The following is a 24,105-nucleotide window of genomic DNA, read 5'->3' as shown; positions in this document are numbered from 1 at the left end:
ACCTTTTCTGAAAGCTTAAAAAGCTATTTGTTGTTGCTGACATAGACACATTCCACTTTGTGCACACTGAAGACTTTTGCAGAATTTTATAAACTCTGTGTAATAACTAACATTTTTGCTTTAAAGGGGCAATATGAAAAAAAATATTTAATATAGTTTGATGTACAGTACTATGGAAACACACTCTAAGTTTCAGAACTCAAAACTTTATCTCCAGTCCACCAAGACTATTTATAACAAAAAGCCACAAAAATGGCTTATTTAAGAATTTGTTACTTTGTGACGTCACACCAATGATGCCAATTCATTATAGAGCAAATTGGCCCATTCATGTATAGTGTAGTAATAAGTATCACAAATACTACAAAGAAGAAGATAAAATTAGTAGATCCAATTGTTATATAGATGTTTTGGAAGTCCACCAAATGTTGATGTTCATTGAGGCTCTGCATAGCCTTCCGAAGGATCTCAATATTAGAAAGAAATGTAAAAAAGTTTACTAAGAATTTTTTACTAACAATTTAGCCCAAAACATACTCTACAATTATGTGAATGTAGACGTTTCTTGATATGCAAGCTCAATTTTGTGCATTTTTGAGTTCCGAAATGTGTCAATTCATAACACATGTCCACAATTCATAACACAATGCATACGTGTTGCATTCTCAGCATTTCCACAAGGGCTGCTATAACTGATATTAGCATGAACTGTCTGCTTCTACGTGAGTTTTCTATTTCAAGTCAACTACTGCAATGGTGGAGGAACCGTTTAAAGAGAATCTTGCTGACTAAGTATGTTAAAGTCAATAGATAATATCAATAATAGCAACTTACCTGAATAATGCCACCAGTTTTATGGCACAAACTTTTGAAGGTCACTCTATCTCCCCCTTGAGTACTGAGGTTTGTTACCGCCACAGTATCATAAGAGCGCACATTAATATGTTCAATCGAACCGCGTTTTGGCAATGCATTTGCCAAATGCTTGGGTCTACGTTTGTGTACTTGTGTAAAGTACGCTTCTGGCCTTTGTGGGGGTTCATTTTGGCACAAGTTGTTCTGTTAACCTGTCACAATGTAATGCATGCTTTGCAAAGAGGCTGTTATTGAAGAATGTAGGTTGTTATTGTAAAACAGATCTAGCGCAAACTATATTGGAACTGACAACAAACCCGCAACCTATAAATAAGCTTTAAAAAAAATAAAAATTCACAGGCAAAGAGGTTAGGCAGTCATAACAAAGGTAATTAACCTTTAGGTAATGTCTTAAAAAAATGCCAGTTTAATTCTAAATAAAACAATAAGAGGACTTACAAGGATAAAAAGTAAAACAAGAAAATTTAAAATCTGTGAAGTGAATAATGTAAATTTCATATTCATTAGAGCTGTCAGAATTAATGTATGCAATTAATAAAAAAAAAACAAATGAATGCGTTAATTTTTTCTTAATTGTGATTCATGTATTTACAGTTAATAAAGCATAAACCAGCATAAACCTTTGTTGGAAGGGTGAAACATTTGCAATGTGCTGCCTGGAGTCATCACTGATGCACACTTCACAACACACACAACAGCGCTTCCATATCAATGAGCAAGTGATGGAGAAAGGACCTCTTAATGCTATTTGATGTACAAAACAAGCCTGTGATAGAAATGAAGTATTTTTCAGCCTATGTTAGGTACATTTTAATTACAACAGAAGCATGGCAAGTCTTAACTATCACCAAAATGCAGAATGAGACATTTTTGTCTACAAACGCTTCTCATGTGGAGTTCAAAGCGGCGCTTGACGCCCTGACACCAATTATGAATGCGACTTAACGATTGCTGTTGGAAGATTTATATTGAAGAGAGTTTAAGATAATTACTGCCCATTGCAATGAAAATGCAACCTATGGGGAGACTAGTCCTTTATATTGATCAACCTCCCAATAAGACTTTGGGAAATGTTTAATGTTACTTGAATTGGGGCTATTTTAGTGCATTTCTATCTTTATACTGTAGAAGGCCTTGTTTGGAAAATGTTAATAAGCATTATATTGTTATTATATATATATATATATATATATATATATATATATATATATATATATATATATATATATATATATATATATATATATATATATATATTATTATTATTATTATTATTATTTTTTTTTCAAAGATAGAAATACAGGAAAATAAGTATATATAGGGTCAAATTTAGCACTTTCAAAATCTACGATTAATCACGTAAATAAATAAATAAAAAAAGTGAGATTAATTGACTTTTGCAATTAATATTAATCGACTGACAGCACTAATATTTGTATATGGTATTTCTCACCTGGTCATGCAAATCCCATTGCACATAGTCAGGCTCCATGCATCTTCTGTTAAAGATAGACCTGAAGTCTATCTTTACTAGTTGCCATTCTGAGCGGTGACTGACATGCCCGAAGATCCTGCAAACAAAGGCACAACATCACCCACTGTCTGTCTGGCAAGCGGTGGCATATTGAGACTGCAGTGACTCTAATGATTACAGAGTGGTAGAGGGGACAGGAAAAGGAAATGCTTAGCAATGTTATCGAAGTCAAACCACATCAGTGGAAACTTGTGTCAAACTGTCAACAAATAGTCTGAAAGTCGCATTGAGAAAGTCTGACACTCATGAACACTGTGACACATTTAGGGCCTGACAGAAAGACAGCAGAAAGTATCTAGGAATATCCTTTTGGAAAAAACTTCATGAAATAATTCTCAAAATAACTTTAGCTTGGGCTATATTCATATGATTTTAAGTTGGAATCTGAATTGGGTGATGCATTTCATTGTATCCCTCTTAAAAAAAATAAATAAATAAATAAATAAATAAAAAAATAAAAATCACCTTATAGCATTTTTTTTTATCACTGGCAAACAATCAACTGAGCATCCAAAACAGCTGTTTGGGGTCTGGGAGTCACCAAGGCCATTTTACTATCACAAAAGCTTCAATATTATTTTAATTAAATAATAGTATTAATTTAATCTGAAGGGGAACTAAGAGGTTAATTTTGGAAATTTTGGTGTCTCCGGGACCTTAACATAAGTATCAAAACAAAACATACTGTAAGTCAGTCACAAAATTCTCTTAAAATTTCTCTCTCTAATATTTGCCATTAAAATGTATGTATTTGCATGTATTTCTCATACATACGTCATGATAAGCGTCTCCTCCCCTGGTTCACCCAACACTCCATCTACGAACAGGGGTGATGAAGTAAAACTGTATTTGTTCCACACCCTCCCCTCATCAAAACTCAACCTGCATAGAATGCACCAGCACAAACCTGAAACTGCGATACAGTGTAAAATGACTGCATTTTCAACACAAAGCTGGCAAATAATACGAACAGAACTTTACTGCACCGTTCCGACATTTCATCAAGATTACTAGACAAAAGTATTACACAGTCTGTTGGGTTTAATGAGAATGTTCACACCCTTCATGATTATGTGAGTCATTTTGGACTGATTGAATTGACTCATCTTTGGAACATATGCATGAAATATTAATCATGATATTTGCATGTATGGTGGGATTACCAGATGTGCCTGATGGGAAGAGGGGTGTGTCTAATAGCCACTAAAGCCCCACCCTGGTCCAAATACAGCACACTGTACTCTTCGTCAAATATCTGCAACACAAATGGACAGTTATTAGTAAGTAATTAACACATTTGTTAGTTGTCTTTCAACGTTATTACATTCTGAATATGTGAGTGTTTGTGCCCTAGTTGTCCAATATGTCTCAGGTTCATTCCTTCTGTGCAGTAAATTTTTTTATGTCCCCAAAATTAATTAATATACCACATATTATACTAAATGATAAAGATAAACTCATAATTACAAAAAAAAAAAAAAAAAAATAGAATTTATATTATTTTATTATTATAATTATTATTATTTTCTCAAAATCACAATCAAGTAAAAATAGGGGTGAATTTTAAATAATAATTATTTTTATTTTTATTTAAATAGATAAAAACATGCTTTCTTGGGGATATTGTTATAATTGGAGTTGTATAGTTTATTACATTCAATAAATATAATTTTTTGATGCAATACAAAGCCGCATAGTACATTGTGTGTTTTTTATTATTATTATTATTATTATTATTATTATTATTATTATTATATATAGTTAAATATAGTTTAATATATTATATATATATATATATATATATATATATATATATATATATATACACTATATTGCCAAAAGTATTCGCTCACCTGCCTTTAGACGCATATGAACTTAAGTGACATCCCATTCTTAATCCATAGGGTTTAATATGACGTCGGCCCACCCTTTGCAGCTATAACAGCTTCAACTCTTCTGGGAAGGCTTTCCACAAGGTTTAGGAGTGTGTTTATGGGAATTTTTGACCACTCTTCCAGAAGCGCATTTGTGAGGTCAGACACTGATGTTGGACGAGAAGGCCTGGCTCGCAGTCTTCGCTCTAATTCATCCCAAAGGTGCTCTATCGGGTTGAGGTCAGGACTCTGTGCAGGCCAGTCAAGTTCTTCCACACCAAACTCGCTCATCCATGTCTTTATGGACCTTGCTTTGTGCACTGGTGCACAGTCATGTTGGAACAGGAAGGGGACATCCCCAAACTGTTCCAACAAAGTTGGGAGCATGGAATTGTCCAAAATCTCTTGGTATGCTGAAGCATTCAGAGTTCCTTTCACTGGAACTAAGGGGCCAAGCCCAGCTCCTGAAAAACAACCCTACACCATAATCCCCCCTCCACCAAACTTCACAGTTGGCACAATGCAGTCAGACAAGTACTGTTCTCCTGGCAACCGCCAAACCCAGACTCGTCCATCAGATTGCCAGATGGAGAAGCGTGATTCGTCACTCCAGAGAACGTGTCTCCACTGCTCTAGAGTCCAGTGGCGGCGTGCTTTACACCACTGATTCCGACTCTTTGCATTGCACTTGGTGATGTATGGCTTGGATGCAGCTGCTCGGCCATGGAAACCCATTCCATGAAGCTCTCTATGCACTGTTCTAGAGCTAATCTGAAGGCCACATGAACTTTGGAGGTCTGTAGCGATTGACCCTGCAGAAAGTTGGCGACCTCTGCGCACTATGCGCCTCAGCATCCGCTGTCATTTTACGAGTTGCTGTCATTCCCAATCGCTTCCACTTTGTTGTAATACCACTGACAGTTGACTGTGGAATATTTAGTAGCGAGGAAATTTCAAGACTGGACTTGTTGCACAGGTGGCATCCTATCACAGTACCACGCTGGAATTCACTGAGCTCCTGAGAGCGGCCCATTCTTTCACAAATGTTTGTAGAAGCAGTCTGCATGCCTAGGTGCTTCATTTTATACACCTGTGGCCATGGAAGTGATTGGAACACCTGAATTCAATTATTTGGATGGGTGAGCGAATACTTTTGGCAATATAGTGTATATATATATATATATATATATTAAGATGGAAATCATATTAGTTAGCTTTCTTTTATCTCAATATCACAAGTAAATGTATGGCTGAATTATAAATAATTTCACTACTTTGGTTTGAGCAGATGTTTCCTAATATGGTTCTAAAATGAACTGACAATAAAAAATAAAATAAATAAATAAATATATATATATATATATGTTTAAAACAAATCTTTTTTTTTTTTTTTTCAGTTTATAGGTTTTTGTCCTTTCCATCCTGTTATTCTTTTATCACTTTAACTAACAAAAGCCAGTTCATCTTGTTTGATAATAAAGCTTAACATTTTTCAAAATTACTACGTTCATACCCTCATGTAAGCTATCTCTCAATCCCTCGAACATTTGAACAATGGTTAACTTCAGCTCTTTTTTTTTTTTTTCCATCCTGTCAGGTTCCATCCTGTTAATTGTCTTGCCATTTTTGTAAATACAGTTGTAATTAATACAGTTTAAGTTTCTTAGCTTGACCAGCGCATATTTCTGAAAGTATGGTACACCCTTTATAGAAATTCTTCTTAAAATACAAGCATATATTTTATTTTAAATTTACAGAGTTCAAAAGGTACTGCATAACAGGAATGACCCCCTCCAGTCACTACTGAAGTGCTGCTTGTGCAGTACAAACAGGTTGTAAATGTGTACTTAACAAGTAAATGCCTTTCAGTGGAATTTTAGACAGTTATCAGCCAGCTGCTAAGCTGACCTAATACTGAGTGGAACCGAACATGGAGGCCCTGATTAGTAATTTCCATTTGTTTGCCCAGAGCACTTCACTATACGTGAAGCGAATTCCTGCTGATGAGGATTCTTGTCGAGTTTAGGCCTTGGGGCTTACATTTTTAGTTTTGGTGAAGAAAAACACCATGTGATTGGCTTAAGTACTTTATAGGTTAATGCGTTTACATGAACTGAGGGCACTGCAAAACCTGCACCCAAAGTTCATGTTAGCGGGATATTGTGTTATGGTTCTGTTTTGTTTTCCTTTGGCTGTCAATGTAATGGAAAGGTTGAATCAGTCAAACCAGCTGCAAGCCAAACCAGAGTCATTGTAATTGCAAAAATGTAACTGACCCCAGATCTTCTGTTTAGAGTGATCACATTAATCTATGATAAATAAAGGGCTGGATGACCACTTCATTTAATGTAGCATTTTTTATTCAAATGAAGAAGGATCAATCTACAAAACCAATCAGAAATCATTGTGGGTTTTGTAGTTTAGCACCAAAGTAACACGATGTTCAAATTACGTATTTCTACTCATATGTGTCTACCAAGAGTGTTAAAGGTCCACATAGTATTTTATCTTTTTTCTCATTAAAAAGTTTTACACATCAAGAAATAAGTTGTATTTAAAAATAAATAAATAAAAAATAAAATAAAAGATGTGCACTCACTTGAGATGGAAGACTCATGTAATGTTATACGAGTAGGCTAATAAAAACTGTTCTTTTCTACATGGTGTGGGCCGCTGTTATTGGTCACTTTCATTTGCAAAACAAATTAATCATGGCTCATTATGAATAGGACATTTCTACAATGAAACCAAAAAACTTTTGCTTTTGCATGATGATGCATTCACTCCAATAGGTGTAAGTGTACAGTCCAAGACCACTGTTGGCTGACATAAACAAAAACTACTGAGTGCTCCTTTAAATACGTCACCTTGATTGTTTCATTCATTATATCAGATAAGTTATGACGAGATTTCATCTACTTTGCTCATCTTGGGAGAGCTTTCAATTTGATTAGATGAAACCTGGCAACCACAGGTCCACTGTCCTTGAAATGATGTTATTTCTCAACTTCAAGTGATTGTAATTCTTGCTGACAAGATGTATGACATAAAAAGCACGTCCCACCCAGCATGCTTTAACTTTTTGCCACATCAATTTTCTCTTAATTATTTAAGCTCTCCATTTTTAATTAGACAGCTGGCCCCATAAATTTAAATCACATCATCAAACATCCACCCACGGGCATCATATATGTTATTGAATTTGGTTTTCTCTGAAGGTGTCCTTTGATTATCAGCTTTCATATGCGGCATGGATTTATCTGCTCAAAGATATGCATCAGTGGTGAAATTACTCCCCATCCCCCTGTCCCCATGGTCAGAGTCACCTGGCGCCATGTGTTTCCAGCGTCGGATGTGATGAACATGCTAACGTTACTGCTTGTTAACTCCGCACCTATTGAACCTATTAAGAGAAGAGTGAGAACAATTATAGTAGTGCTTACTGTAGCATACGTATAGAAAGATGATAGCTAAAGTTGTACTCATGTGAAGATTGAGTATATAATACACATTTTACAACACACAAGTCACATTGCAGTGTTAACAGTTGCAGTGTTAATAGTTCATTATTACTTCATTAAGAAAGCTTGTAAGTCTTGCTCGTATCCCAGCTTTTTATGCAACTATACTGTAAGTAAGCCATTTGTAGGCTGATTTCCCCTAAAAGTGTAATACAGTGGCACTTTAAAAACATTGCTCTGTAGGTTTAAGCATCACAACCAGCCAGACACAGCAACATTGGTGAAAGTTTGGGGTGGGATTAACAAACAAAAGACAGACAGACAGATAAGGTTTTTATACAGCAGAAAGTTCAAATGCACTACGTGTTGAAAAGATATTTAATAGTATCATCAGCATTTAATTAAATCAAAGAGTTTTGGCCCTTCATTGCTTAGTGGGTTGAATAGGAGTTTTAAAACACTGAAACCATAATATCTAATAAGCTCAGCAACTCAGGAATGTCTGCCATCCCCACGAGGGGATTAAACTCTTATACGATCAAATCAATCAACTAAAAGTCAATTTACAGACTACTATCTAATGGTTGCCCTCCTTTAGGATTACTTATCCAGAAATTTACCATGCCAAGACATTTATATTTCATCTGCGTGCATCCGGAGGCAATATAGTCGGTGAATGTTGTGGAAGCCACACGGCTGAAGGAGTAAAATGAAAAAGTGACACACGCTTTCAATCTTATAAAATAAACATTTGAAGTTTGAAATGGTGGAGAAGGTGCATGTTTGTGAAAACAGGAGATGATGGAGAGAAAATAATAAGAACACTCTAAAGAGTCTCTGCCGCTAATCTCAAAAGTAGCACTTAGCATTTCTGTTTGTTTATGCTAGCATGACACTAATCTTGTTTATAGTCCATATACAGATTCATGTGCTCCGTGAGCACAAAATGAGCATCTTCAACAATAACAGTGTCATAAGCGTTCAAGATGAAAGGAATTTAAATATGCTTTAGTTTGGAGTTCCAGGACCCAAAATAACTGATATCAGGGTTTTAAGGAAGAAACAGGGAAACACACTAAAATAAATGTTTCCTTTTTACTGTAACTGACATCTAGAATAAATTTTTCAAACTGTTTTTTTTTTTTTTTTTTTTTTTTTTTTTACCAAAAGAAAGATACAAATAATCACTTTGTAGTAGGCATTTTATATTACCTATTAATGTATGTATTTTAAAATACTTTCTTAAAGATTAATGAATGATTAAAATAATAATAATAATAATAATAATAATAATAATAATAATAAAAAAAGATACAGTACATTACAGTCCAAAACTTCCCATGCTTTCCAATAAAATATAATAGCTCCTATTGGTCTTGTTACTACTGTAGTTATTATTATTAATGATAAAAAGATTCTGAAAAATGTTTAAACAACTGTTTAAATGAGATCCCAAATTATCTCAATTATTCCTTGTTAAACAAACAGCTTATGCCAGCCTAAGGTGGTTTGCTAGTCTTAGCTAGTTTAAGATGATCTAGCTGGTCTCCCAGCCTAGTTAAACTGGTAATAACCTTGTCTAGCTGGTCTCCCAGCGTGTCCAACTGGTTTTAAGCTGGTCTAGCTGGTCTCCCAGCCTTGCCAAACTGGTCCTCAGTTACTGTAGCTTGTGTTTAGTTGGTCTAGCTGGTCTCCCTGCCTGGCCAAACTGGTGTGGAGTTTGTCTACCCAAAACCCCTCTTAAACCATCATAATAACCAACCAAAGGACCTATTCCTCAGCTACTGTAGCTGGTATTGAGCTGGTTTAGCTGGACTCCCAACCTGGCCAAATTGGCATTAAGCTGGTCTAACTGGTCTCCCAGCCCGGTCAAGGTGGTGTTCAGCTAGGCTAGCTGGACTCCCAGCCTGGTTAAACTGGTATTAAGCTGGTCTAGCTAATCTACCAGCCTGGCCAACTGGTTTTAAGCTGGTATAGCTGGTCTCCCAGCCTTGCCAAACTGGTCCTCAGCTACAGTACTGTAGCTGGTGTTTAGTTGATCTAGCTGGTCTCTCAGCCTGGCCAAACTGGTGTTGAGTTGGTCTAGCTGGTCTCCCAGCCTGGTTAAAATTATATTAAGCTGGTCTATCTGGTCTCTCAGGGGATGTTCAGTTGGTCTACCCGAAACCTCTCTAAAAACCATCATAATATGCAATTGAAAGCAATTGAAACTTTGTAATGCAGCAATTTCCGTACAACTAGCTCTTTAAGATGAATCGCTTATGTTGTATTCCTTCCTTATTTTGTAAGTCGCTTTGGATTAAAGTGTCTGGTAAATGAATAAATGTAAATGTAATAACAAACCAAAGGACCTTTGTGAGGCTGGGAGACCAGCTAACCACATGGTTTAAGCTATTTTTCTTCAGCAATAGTGTTAATACTTATGAAATTTTGGCTATCCACCATCGTATCATGAAACATATCTCTAAACTCCAGGTTAAATACTCCCAACACATTCATTAGTTCAAGAAAAACAATCCAGACCACTCACCTGAAGCTACTATGATTCCAGGGGCCGACTCTCTGCTGGCTATGTTTCCAGAGGTGTAGGGGTTTGCTGATACGTGTAGGTGAAGATGCAGGGAGCAGTATGGCTAGAACCAAAACAAACAAATCATCTACATCAAGCAAGCTCTTTAAATCGATACAACCCCCACAGTGTGTGGCCTGCACTAAACTGTCATGGTGGATATTATAAAATCCCATTAAAAATCCCATAACAGCAAAGCTTCATGACTTTTTTCTCCTCCCAACATTAATTTTGATCGGAATAACCTTTAATGACACTATTCTCACTTTAAGCCTGGAAATGCCAATGGTAAGCACATGATGTAAGGGTTGTTAAGGGGTTTATTAAAACTTTGACATTTCTAACAAATAGCTCTGCAATGGATGGTGAAGGCAAGGCCAACAGTGGAACCGTTAATTAGTTGAGTTTATCAAAGGGTAATTATTTTTGTTTGCATTTTGGGGGCGGGGGGGTTGGGGTACGAAGGCCAGTCACCATGGATGGATAATTTCTCCATGGAATGACATAGATGTCTTGTCATTTGAAATGACAAGCAGCAGTGATTACGTCAATCAATTGCAAACGCCTGTGCTCACAGGAACACACATTGTGTTTACATATTTCTGACTGTTTTTGTGTCAAATCTGATTAAGTAGAAACAAATATAGCTGCTTTTAAAGAATAGTTTACTAAAAAAATGAAAATTCTGTCATTATTTACTCACTCTCAAGAAATGCCAAACTCATATGCTATTATTTTTGCAATGTAATGTCAGATCAGAGTGACCATGTCTGTCAACCCCAAAAAAGGATAATAAAAAATAAAAATAAAAAAACACCATAAAAGTAGTCCATACGACTCATACGATATATTCCAAGTCTTCTGAAGTCCAATTGACCCTTCACTAACCTCTGCCTTCTGCAGGAATTGGGGAAAATAAGAGAATGGCCTTAAGCCTCCTTTCTGCAGGAGCATCGCTAGACTTCGTGACATCCAGGGCTTAGCCCACGGGCCAGATTTTATTATAAAAATAAGAAGAATCCTTCTTTCCATGACTTAAAAATGACTACGCTACCTGTCAAATAACAATTATATTAAGCGCAAAACTGACACCGGTTCAGAACTTTATATGAGCAAACATCAGGCGCACAGTAAACGAATCAAACACGTTTGAATTTACATTGTGGAGGATCAAAGCAAGAATTACAAATTGTCGGCTCATTGTTCATAGTGCAGAAACTAATGCTAACAATAAAATCAAAAGTCATATGACATGGAAATGTGAACCAGCACGGGCAGAGCACATATTCAGGCAGTGACAGTTTGATCATCTTTGTTTGACTTTAATGTGAGATTTGTATCATTTTAAGGCCTATGTTTTGTGCTATTTAGGCTCATAGCTCACTGTGCAGCTATTTTGAGTTGGGTTTGAGGAAATTCCATTGCAATAAACATTCTTTATTCCCGCGTACTGACTCCCAATGGAAACCCGTACCGTTTGTGAAACCTTGTGTTTAACCGAATGGTAAAAACGGTAACCGTGCACATCCCAACTACAAATTATCAGCAGATAATTATAAATACAGATATTTGGTCAGCTAATGTGTAACTTGTAAACATGTGTAACCAGTTAGCAACTATTAGCTCGTTAACATGGCTAGCTACTGGCATAAGAATCGTACATCATACAAATCTTATCCTTGTTAAAGTTTTGTTGTATTGATGGTATTGTTTCTGACATACCTTCTTCATTCTGATGCTAAATAAAGTCTGGTTGGTTTGCCGATCAGTGAACTTGCTGCTAATTTGATTATGGATGGTAATTCTTAAACGCTCTAGCTTATTTTACCTAGGAAGAGTGCATCTTAGGGAGCGAGTAGGGGTGCTCTGAACAAGTTGATACATTAAAATCTACTTGGTGTGTGGATTGTTAAAAACAAATGACTGAAAATGAGGCTTATAGTTTATATATTTAGAAATAAGGCTTGCATAATAAAACCTTCGTGCCTCTGATGCAGAAAAGCTGCACCCCTGTGAGAGAAAATAGAAAGCTCCCACGAGGCGTCAGTAACGTGTCTGATAAACTTGAGCACGAACAACAGATAAAAGTCAAAGTGCGAACTGTCAGTTAATGCAAGTTAGGCTCAATGATTGAAATTAATTTACATTTGAAGCTGTAACTGCAGCCTGCCTTGTTGCTTTTGTACACTGATGTAATTAACAGTAAGCCTTACTTATTTTTTCTGTTCTGTTCTGTACTGATCTTTTTTTTTAATTTTTTTTTTTTTTTTACAAAAAACATTCGGGGCTATTAACAAATGATCCAGGGCTTCAGCCCTATCTGCCAGGATCTAGCTACACTGCTGCCTTTCTGTCCTCGGGGCTGCTGCCGGTCTCACATTAAAAGATGTGTTTTTAATTGTTGTTTTTATATTTGTCAATGCTGAATGTAGTTAAACAGTTATTCTTTTTTTTTAATATGATGTCTGTAAAATTAGTGAAATATTTATTTAAAATTGTTTGTTTTGATCGATACCTGCCTGTTATTTATTTTTGGTGTAGGGCAGGTGCTATAAAAAGGGCTGGTAACTCTTACCAGGAGTTGGCATTTTCTTTTGAGTTTGGTGCTGGATAGACCTCTGCTGTCTCCCTCTGCAGATGTGTGTAGGACTGTTTAATTTATATATATATATATATATATATATATATATATATATATATATATATATGTGTGTGTGTGTGTGTGTGTGTGTGTGTGTGTGTGTGTGTGTGTGTGACAGTTTCTATATTCATTTGAATTAGTTTGAATTTTTTATTTTTTCCCCTTATCTCTCTCTCTCTCTCTCTCTCTCTCTCTCTCTCTCTCAAAAAACGTTTCTGCTGACCTGCGTGGAAGTTTAATTCTGCCAAAAGCTGCAATAAACTACCCACTCCACTCAGTATTATTGTAGTGGCTCTTCCCTTGGTCATTTTGAAGAGTCTCACATGCATATACCTTCGTTTGAAAAAATTTAAGTCATTGTTCACTGAAAACCAATGACATCAACTGTTATTTTTCTCATTAAAAGACGTCATTGACATAAAATCGGACACAATGTGTCTGCCTCAACACGCATCAATGGGGCATTTACACCAAACATATTTTTGCATGTTTCTACGCTGTTTTTCAATTGTTTTTCTATGTCAACACGCTCTGGATGGATGTCTTTGACCATTGCGCTATTTTTTCAGCATCTTGTAAAGGTGTGGCACATTTTTTAGACACCGTGTCAGGTACAAAATAACTTTTTAAAAGAACATCTCAACACACCTTCTGTTATCTGCATTGCACTGCATCTAGAATTTTTTTTTTTTTTTTTTTTTTTTCTCGCAAAAAAGGAAAAACTGTGGTGGATGGGAAGATATACCTAATAACACCTATAATAAATAACACCTTTTTGGTCTTTTCCTCATGCAAAGCTATTGCATGGCTTCAGAAAGCTTGGAAAAGTCATGAGGACTACTTCTGAGTTTTTTTTTTTAATTTTTTTTTTTTATTGTTCATTTTGGAGCTTGACAGATAATATTGACAGGTCACTATGAACAATTACTGTATGGAAAAGAGCTGTGTAAAAATTATTTAATATTTCTCATTTCGTGTTAAATGGAAAAACAACATATGAAATGACACGGGAAATTTAGAACAACATGAGGGTGAGTGAACTATTCTTTTAACATTTGCTGTTCAAGTGTTAAAATATGTTGAGTTGAGCTGTTTTATTTATTTATTTATTTATTTGCTCTTTTAAATGTTCTTCTATAAAAGTCAAACTTCCAGAGGTTAGCTTCTGTCAAGTCTCTTTCTCTCTCACCAGTATGCAATGGATGTTATTCCCTCTGAGATCACTTGAGGGGGCCTGTAGGAGCCTCCAGTCTCTGCCTTTGTTATAGGTTATATATGTCTTCACCTCATTATTGAGCTTTTTATTGGCCAGGAACATGCCTTTGATCCCTGCCACCTAGAATGAGAAAAGAAACAAACACAGTAAAATAAAAGGAAAATAAATCACTAATAGACAAATCTGTACAGTTCCACCATTTCAACATTTCCCTCCAATAGAATAACAGCAGTAAAGCACTTTATCCCTGCTGAAACATCGTAAACCAGCCAAAGCTGGTTTTTATGACCTTAGCTGGTCTCCCTGCTTGGTCACACTAGTTTTAGTTCAGCTTGGACAGGCTCGGAGATCAGCTTGCCCACTAGCTTAGCCAGATGATCATCATCTTGGCCAGACTGGCAGACCAGCTTAAACCAGCTTAGACCATCGTACACATATAAAACCAACCAGGAAACCATCTTAGGCTGGTTTAAAATGTCTTTTTTTTTTTTTTTTTTCCAGTAGGGATACCCTTGTTTGCCTCTATATCCTGTGGAACAAAGTCTTTTTTTAAAACCCTACCAAGCGGACATGAAAAAAGCTCAGTATATACAGTATAGCAGTTCCTGGTAAAATATATCTATTGGAGTGGAATGTGAGTATGTAAGGGAATAAGAGGGTAATCCATGTCTGTGCTGAATTTAAGTGACATCTCTTCAGGGCCAGGAAGCACAGGAGAGGAGGAAAGGCAGTCTAGGATGGGTCCTGGAGGGCACTCGCTATTCAATAATTGACGAGTATTTCAATCTGGCCGACGATTGAGGTTTTAGCATATGTTACATGGAGGGGATGACCTCAATCAAGTCACTGGACTCCTCAGCCTATCCAAGGGCCGAATGTAGTTTTACGGGGGTTGCTATCATCAACAGTTTAATTATTTGATCAGGAGATAGCTTGACACTCGGTGGCCTCTTTTGGAATGCACGACGATATGTGATGTTCCATTTAGAAGTGTTTAAAACCCCTAATCATTGGCTTCACTTTGGTGGCGCTATTGTGCGCTGTCAGCAATGTCTGACTCATTTGCACTCTTACAAAACCTTGTAAACTTAAAACGTTCCATAGTCCTATCTGCTATCAAATTGCATGGTATCTTGTAGCATAAAGGTAATTTTTAAGATTTTTTGAAAATGCATTTTAGTCTAAATAGTATTTTGGATCAAGGCTTTGGTCCAACACCTATTGAGCTGCCATGCTGCCTAATGCCTTCATGAAAGGATCCTAACTATCATGAAGCCTCACAAGTGAGTGACTTGGAACACTCTACATAGGCAGCAAGTCTGTGCGGCAGACAAATGGCACTCCTAACGTGAAAGAAAAAAGAGAGACAACTTACAATTGTTCCAATGCATTTTGACGTTAGCATGTTGCTAAGCTAACAACATAATACTTCATTATTATACAGATAGCAATAAAAAAATATTTGTTAAATGAATCCATTTATAATTCAATTCAAATTATTTGTATCTATAAGTTTTGGTAACAAACTATATGTATATTTGTATTTCTATTCAACACAAATATTTATTTAACAGAAGCACAAAAATAACATGGCACACAAACAGCACTCTTCACACAAAAGTAGTAAGAGACCCGACTCACAATGCATGATTTATTTATTTTTTTTTCAAACCACTTGAGCGCAATCCATGCCCTTATTGAAAACTACCAGCAGGCTTATCTTACCATTGGTCAGCATCAGATCCATTAACAATCTTTCTGGAGTCTGAACTAATCACAGGTGACTGCATGATTGAGATGAGCAATGAAAACGTTCCTGAGCGCTCAAGTTGTTTGAAAAAAAAAAAAAAAAAAAAAAATCACGCACTCACAATTGATTCCAATGGAGTTTGACATTAGCATTTTGCTAAGCTAACAGAATGTGAAGTTGACTGTTTAGTCACTAGCTTGATTTACTGATGCATAGAACAGCAATTAACTAATTCAGGAACACAGTTCTCAGCTTGTTTGGGATGTGTAGCTAAATAAATGATATGGCATGCAATACGTTTAAATATGAATCAATATTATTAATAGCGATTACAATATCAAGAGAAATAATCTTCAACTATGATTTTAGTCATAATCGTGCAGCCCTACTCCCGCCAACAACTCATAAGAATACTGGTCACTCCAGCAACGTAACAAGCTTATTGGGTTCCGCGGCTACCGCAAATAAGTCATGGCCTCTACACGGCAGTTATAACCATAAAACACTAATGATTGCTTTGTGTTGTTAGACTTTAGTTCTTGCATTTACATCCATATGATGAGCGAGACAAGGCATGCATGATGACACAGGCAGAATTACTCGCAAATTCTCAATAATGGTGAAGATGCCATGCCAGCTAGTGGTTGAAATAATGATCACATTTAGTGCACTATTAATACACTGCGGTCTTGTCTAAGACCATAAGCCGAGACCCAGATCCAGACCAAGACACTGAGTAATGAGACCCAGATCAAGACCGAGACAGCCTTTATATGGTCTCAAGACGTCTTGAGACAAAGACCACAAGATCAAGACTATATACAGCTGTGTCTGAAATCATTCATTTATGCTAACATGTAGCATTCACTTTGTTTTAAATGGTGAATGAGCAAAGGAGTGAGTGGTTTCGGATATGCATATGCCTGAATGTGTAAACTGTTGCCTGATGCACCTCATGAGCTCGGAATAGCGACCAGATGTCATGAATGGACATGAGCAGAAGCACAATTTTAGACATTACTATGGCAACTGATGTACTGGATATTGACTACAGTCTCTCAACAAAAGGATCACAATGATTTAATTAATTATGGCACAATTATTATTATTATTATTTTTATTAAATTAAGATGGTGCCCATGAATTTAATCTAATGGAGTTAGATTCACAAAGAACATACTGCTTGATTTCAAGGTTCCAACTGCTCTTTATTCAGATACTCTGCTAATAATGATGTAATGAAAACTTACACCAATTAGCATTGCTATAAATTAAATTAGAAGCAAACTCATTTAGCATTAATTACAGTATTCAATTTGCACATTTTTAATATCCAGAGAAAATTGAGCATGAAACAGTGAATCGATGAACGGGACAGATTTGTACAATCTTTATCTGGTGAGGAGACTAAAGCACATTGTTCAGGTTTAGAGAGGTACCTCATATAGATCTATCATGACATTTCCCTCTGGACCCATACTGCTCATGACGTTCTCCAAAGCCAGTGTGTAGTAAATGCCTCCAGCCTCGGACACATACAGGTTATAGGTGTCATTCTGGTTCCACTCTTGAACTGCCGCCACGATGCGGTTCTCATCTGTACTGATCACATGGAGATCCTGGGACAAAAATAAGACATAGCATATATCAGAAGACAAATCTCATTCAGTTGTTCTTTTCTTTTTTTTTTTTTTTTTCCTCTAACTCCTCATTTTCCCATTGGCTACTCCAGACTGCAACCCAGAAATTGTCTCACACATGTATTATAATGCAGACCTCATCTGCAGCGTGCAACATTGGTAAACAAAATGAAGAATTGTTTTATGTTTTTGTTTTTATTAATCCTCCCAACAACAGTTGTTTTTATTGAAGAACATAATTTTTGAAATGTCTGTAGTCACACAATTAATTGCAAGTATTTATTTCAATGTATTACCACACCTAGCTTTTGTTTTACAAAAACAAATAAAAATACAAATAAAAAGAAAACAAGCAGCTTTGTCAGAAAACCACTGCTCCAGTTATTATTGGTACTTGCTAAGGCAAGTCTGAACCATCATGATTGCTCAAAGTTAGGGTAAGGGATTTAGTCAAAGTATAATTTTATTGCAACCCCAATTCCGAAAAAGTTGGGACAATATGATAAATGCTACTAAAAAAAAAGAAAGAAAAAAAAGAGTGATTTGTAAATTATATTCACACTTTGCTATATTGAAAGCACTACAACTACACAGTATATAATGTTTTAACCTGTGAATTCCATTTTATTATTATTATTATTATTATTATTATTATTATTATTATTATTATTATTTTATTTTATTTTATTTTAATTTTTTATGTACAGTCATTTCAAATCAGATGATTGAAACACGCTCCAAAAAAGTTGGGACAGTCGAGTGTTTTCCACTGTGAAACATCACCATTTGTTCTAATAACACTTATTAAGCATCTGGGTACTGAAGACACAGGTTTGTTAAGTTTAGAAAGTGGAATTTTCCCCCATTCATCCAGTATGTAGGTCTTTAGCTGCACAATTGTACGGGGTCTTCGTTGCCATATGGTGTGCTTCATAATGTGCCACACATTTTCAGTTGGAGACAGGTCAGGACTGCAGGCAGGCCAGTCTAGCACCCACACTCTGCTTACACAACCATGCACTTGTAATCCGGGCAGCATGTGGTTTGAAGTTGTCTTGCTGGAAAATGCAGGGACATCCCTGGAAAAAATGGTGCTGGATGGCAGTACATTTTGCTCCAGAATTTTTACATATCTGTCTGCATTCATGGTGTTCTCACAGATGTGCGAGTTACCCATGCCATGGACACTGACACACTCCTGGCCCATACAGACACTGGCTTTTTGACCTGACACTAATAACAGCTTGGATGGTCCTTTTCCTCTTTTTTTGGCCCGGATAACACCACAGCTGTGTTTTTCAAAGACTTTTTGAAATGTGGACTCTTCAGAACAAAAAACAGTTACACTTTTCTACTTTCCATCTAAGATGAGACCAAGACCAGAGAAGACGGCAGCGCTTCTGGACAGTGTTGATGTAGGGCTTCTTCTTTGCATAGTAAAGTCTTAACTTGTATTTGTGGAATCAGAGGCGTGTGGTGTTGACTAACAAAGGTTTACTAAAGTTATCCTAAGCCCATGTTCATGATATCCATTACAGATGAATGCCATTTTTTAAGACAGTGACATCTGAGGGATCAGAGATCACGTGCATTCAGAAATGGTTTTCGTCTTGCCCTTTACGCACCGAGATTTGACCAGATTCTTTGAATCTTTACCTATATTGTGCACTGCAGAGGGTGAAATGCCCACAATCCATCCAATTTGTCTTTGGGGAACATTGTTCTCAAAATGCTGGATTATTTGCTGAAGCATCTCTTGGCAAACTGACAAGTCTTGAACTATCCTTGCATTTGAAGGACTTGGCTGTTTTTGGATGCTCTTTATACATAGGGAGGCCAGACATCCTGTTTTTCCCGGGAAAGTCCGTAATGTAGCACTTTTTTAGTGTCCTGATTTATTCTGAAAAAATCGTGTTTTGTCCCGTATTTCCCCTCTCCAAAAATGCCTGTCACCTATGCAGTTTTCTCAGGATACGGCTGGTAAAACCAATAAAATTACACCATGTTATTTGAAGTAAATGATTGGATTAAACCATCCATTCACAATGCCCTATCAATAAACGTCCAGTTAATGAACTGATTGAAGAGTCAGTCTGAAAAAGCACACAGAAAATGTCTGGAAAAATGTCAAGGAAGCGTGCATGTACATTTAATGAGGATCTTCAAAAAGAGTTTACATTTCTAAAAAAGGAGTCACAGACAGAGCCTAGTAAAGTGAGGTGTGAGATGTGGAACTCGCTTTTCCATCGCCCATGGAGGACGCACTGACATCGTGCAGCATTTTCACACAAAAAAGATTATTTTTGTGAAGCAAAGTTCCGAATCTGACAAGGTGCACGCAAGTGCAGGACTTTTTGCTTATCATTCTGTTGTGCACGGCCATAGTTTTCAGTCAGTTGACTGCACTGTGAAATTGATCACAAAATTGTATGATCCAAAATTTTCTTCTGCCCGCACCAAATCTGAAGCACATGTTTCCTCTCTCTTGGTCCAGCTCTTGAAAGAATACTACACATTTTCAATGGTCTGCGTGCATACTGCGTGATCCTTGCACTAAACTTTGGATTGGCTTCACACTCAAGCAAACAGCCACTTTTAACCGTGCACTGGAGATAGTAGAGCAAGACCGCATATCAGCCACAGAAGTGGATTTGCACTTTCATGACCTGAGAAAATTCTTGTAGGCCAGGCTGGAGGAATCATTCATACCCTCTGACATTAAAAAGCAGTTGGATGCCCTGGTTGAAGCTGGTGACATGTGAGCAGATGATTTCTTATGTGCAGTGAGAAATTTATTTATTCAGCATCAGTGGATTACCTCCAAAATTGGAGCCGCTCATCGGAGAACACAGAAAAACTTGAGTGGGCCCTACTGAGAGACATCCCAGAGTGGAAACACATTCAGAGCAGCTTCGAACACTTCTACTCCAGAATCCCCGCTCTCAGGTTGATTGAAGAAACCATGCTCTTTGATGAGTGGGCTTGTGCAAAAAAACATTGTCACTCGTTGCATCACTGAGTGAAACATGAACAATACGGCCATGTCTGAGAGATGGACAGATGTTTTTCATGAGCTGGAGAGCAAGACTATCAACTTCGGAGTCTTAGCCAAGGTCGTGGAGTTTGTTTTATGCCTGCCTGGGACATCTGCAATAGTGTAGCGTGTGTTCTCAATAATGAACGCAGAATGGATACTGGATAAATCTCAACTCAGTGTAACAGTCATGAAGGCGATGCTTTTTGCACATCTTAATTTTGGACTGGACTGTTCTGCATTTTACAATAAACTCTTGAAAGTCAAGCGCACACTGAGAAAAATTTCTGCCAGCAAAAAGTACAAGGTGACAACAGTTACAGATGCGGAAGCACCTTCTACTTTGCATTAATCTGCGCCTAGGTAAGGACACATCAATTTAATTTTTGCTTGTAGGGGGCTGTCCCACTTTCCATAAGCAGGAATCTGGTCACCCTACCTATACAGTATACAGTACTATGGCACAATTGCCTCACTAGTTTAACATCTCCTGTTTCACATCTCCTTTTTATTTCAACTCGTCAAATTGTATGAAACTCACAAGGTAAAACATCATATACTGTGTTGTTGTAATGCTTTTAATATAGCAAAGGCTGAATATAATTTAAAAATCACTCGTTTTATTTTTATTCACATTTTTCATACTGTCCCAACTTGGAACTTTTGTAATTAGGGGATGTAATTAGTGAATTTTGGCATGCAACTCCACACTGGTTGTGCTACAGACATTAATAATACTTCATACTGTGCAAGAATAAGAAGGAACCACTTTGCAACACCCTACATGGTGCTGTAGTGTTTTGCACCAGAATTTATTTCTTCAGAAAATATACAAATCTAGTGATAGAATAAATTACTTTATCTATCACTAGATTTTTTTTATACAAATGGAATTATCCAAACATCCATAACTATTATATAGCCTTCAACTATTGTGCCATTATAAATCAATTTGTCAATAAAAAGTAAATAAATCTGATTTTTATAACATCTCCCATCAGATATTAATTTATATACAGTATAATGCTTTGTGCAGCACCTGCCAAAATGTTTCCCTACATCTGTTGTGTTGTGCATCGTATATACTGGATTATCGTATATACAGTACAAATAGCCTACAGCTTATAATAGTGTATTGTATGTTTAAGTGTACTGTATGTTGTTTAGCCTACCGTGTATTGCATTTTGTGCAGTTTATGTTTTATGTTGTCACTGCTGTTTTACAGATATTTTCTGTAAATATCTTTTTTGTGGATCAATTAAGTACATTTATCGAGCTGTCTGTCTATATTAATCTCTGATATGAGGTATGCTTTGAGGTAAATACACTTAACCCTTTAAGCTCTGAAAGTGTTTTAAAGATTTCCTGTTTCAGTGGGATGCCCAAATTCAAAGGCTTTTAACTCTACAAAAAATAAATAAATAATAATAATGAAAAAAAATAAGATGATGATAAACTTTGAGACTCTCAGCCTAAAAAACTGCTGAAAAAAAAAAAAAAAAAAAAAAAACTTGAGTAAAAACTTTTTTCTTATTTTGTTTTCTTATTTTTTTTAAATTATTTTTCTGATTTGGCAGTTATAGTTATAGCATTAAAAAAATATGTGTCCAAAAACTTTTCCAAGTGTCCAAAAGCCTCTCTAAACAAATAAAACATGAGAACTAATTACACATGCAAATACAGTACATCAATAAATAAAGGTATGCTCTCTCTCCAAAACATGCAGGCATGAGTAACAAGATCTCATTCAGTTCCATTCTGTGTGATCTGAGCCATCACTGAGTCTGTGTCATGTACTTGGCACCATCTCCTGGTGGCCATATGCAATTGGAGTGAATGATCCTCTCTGCCCATATTTGGATGACTTCCACCTCTGGTTGCAGCAATCTGATTCCTAATATGATTGGTTTAGCTTAATGACACTGGACAATACAGGACTACATAATTTTAGATAAAGTCAATAAAGTCATCTGATCTAGGAAAGCTAACGTGTTTTTAGCCAGATAGCACATTATGTGCTTTGTGCACATTGTGCTCCGTGTGCATTATCTAATGATCTATGTATTTGATTACGTTGTGTTTTGGCCCATTTTAAAGATAATCGCCTCCTCTAAGTAACAGTATTTTATATTCTGTAATTTTTTGGTGAAGTTATAAGCAAAAATGCATCATATAAGAAGCACCTGTTTACATGTAACATCTATGTCAAAAACATATACTTAGCTATTACTTGCTATATTAATGTCTGTGAGTAAAACAAACAATAGACTGGTTGTATTGTACTCTTTGAGAGCTTTCCAACGCCATATGACACATGGCTATTTGATTAGTTTGATATTTTTACTAATTACAATAATATGTATTGTGTAATATTATAAATAAATAAAATGAAACACTTCTGATTTGTCTGCAAAATTCAAAGCACTTGTTCAGTTTTGGTCATAATGCCTACATGCATTGTAAAGTACAGCTCCTAAGCTTTAAAATGATACTTTTTTAGGCTTTAAAATGAGTCACTATCAACTGTCATTGTATTGAAAAGATGGCTCTTCATTAATATTTTTCCTTTTCTGTTCTGCATAAGAAAGAAAGCCATACAGGTTTGGAATGACTTGAAGATGAATAAAAATTATGACAGAATTTTCCTTTTGGGAGAACTTTCCATTAATAATATAAGATAAGCTACTCTGTTAAAACATTCCAGTGAGGTCCAATACTGACCACAATGGGCCATTCTGTTACATCTGATCATTTAACAACATTCTGTCTCTTAGTAGGCCAAACTCCAAACAAAGTGCCCTTTAATATTCAAAACATCAAAACACCTTTACCCTTCTCATTTACATATATCAGAAGAGAATAACTTTAACCTTCAATGTGATTTCTGCCTCTAATCAAGTGAGATTGAATATAAATTTCATTGCCGGGATGGCAGGGGACAGCTGGAGAGCAGTGGAGGTCTCACCCAACTGAGTTTAATCCGAATAATAATCAGTATTAGACCGCACTCTCACCTGCCTTGTTTTGCTCACAGCTCCGACGTAGCAAATATTCTTATTAGTTTTAAATTGAGCTTGTCAGTTGGGCAAACGCAGCAAAACCACACGCTGGCACTTTGCGAATTTCATCTACCCCAGACCGCGTGAGGGTTGCTGGGTGTGTGCTAGAGCTTGATTAAATACAACATGATTATTTATCAAGTGAGCACAGACAATTTAAAAGGAAGATTTTGTTGATAAACACACCGCGAGAACTTGCATTGTTTAGCACTGCATGTCTGTTTCTAGCAAAAACAATGCAAGTTCCCGTGTGAACATGCAAAGGGCATCAATATTTTTACTGGATAATGACTTAAATTTCTGGTTGTTTCACATCATATAGTTTCAGAAGACTTGGAATTTGATGCACAAGTTGCATGGATTACTTTGCATGGAAATGGAAATCTTTTTTTAAGCTTGAAAGCAAAGTCACTATTCACTGCAATTGTATTGACAAGAGGGAGAAAAAAA

The 24,105-nt window shown here is 36.3% G+C and overlaps 1 protein-coding gene across 1 annotated transcript in view; it reads right to left on the bottom strand.

Annotated features, from left to right (window-relative positions):
* LOC127444079 (VPS10 domain-containing receptor SorCS1) overlaps positions 1-24,105 on the bottom strand; it is a 310,619-nt gene that overhangs the window by 46,875 nt on the left and 239,639 nt on the right. Inside the window, exons 9-15 of the mRNA XM_051703250.1 lie at positions 17,361-17,540; positions 14,145-14,291; positions 10,276-10,378; positions 7,611-7,687; positions 3,574-3,665; positions 3,185-3,292; positions 2,330-2,447 (exon numbers count right to left, since the gene is read on the bottom strand). Coding sequence (XP_051559210.1) covers positions 2,330-2,447; positions 3,185-3,292; positions 3,574-3,665; positions 7,611-7,687; positions 10,276-10,378; positions 14,145-14,291; positions 17,361-17,540 — 825 coding nt within the window. The remainder of the gene's footprint in view (positions 1-2,329; positions 2,448-3,184; positions 3,293-3,573; positions 3,666-7,610; positions 7,688-10,275; positions 10,379-14,144; positions 14,292-17,360; positions 17,541-24,105) is intronic.

Source organism: Myxocyprinus asiaticus, chromosome 7, assembly GCF_019703515.2.
Source record: "Myxocyprinus asiaticus isolate MX2 ecotype Aquarium Trade chromosome 7, UBuf_Myxa_2, whole genome shotgun sequence".
NCBI lineage: Eukaryota > Metazoa > Chordata > Actinopteri > Cypriniformes > Catostomidae > Myxocyprinus > Myxocyprinus asiaticus.
Note: the sequence above shows the minus strand (reverse complement) of the source record. Positions and strands in the feature narration are given on the sequence as shown.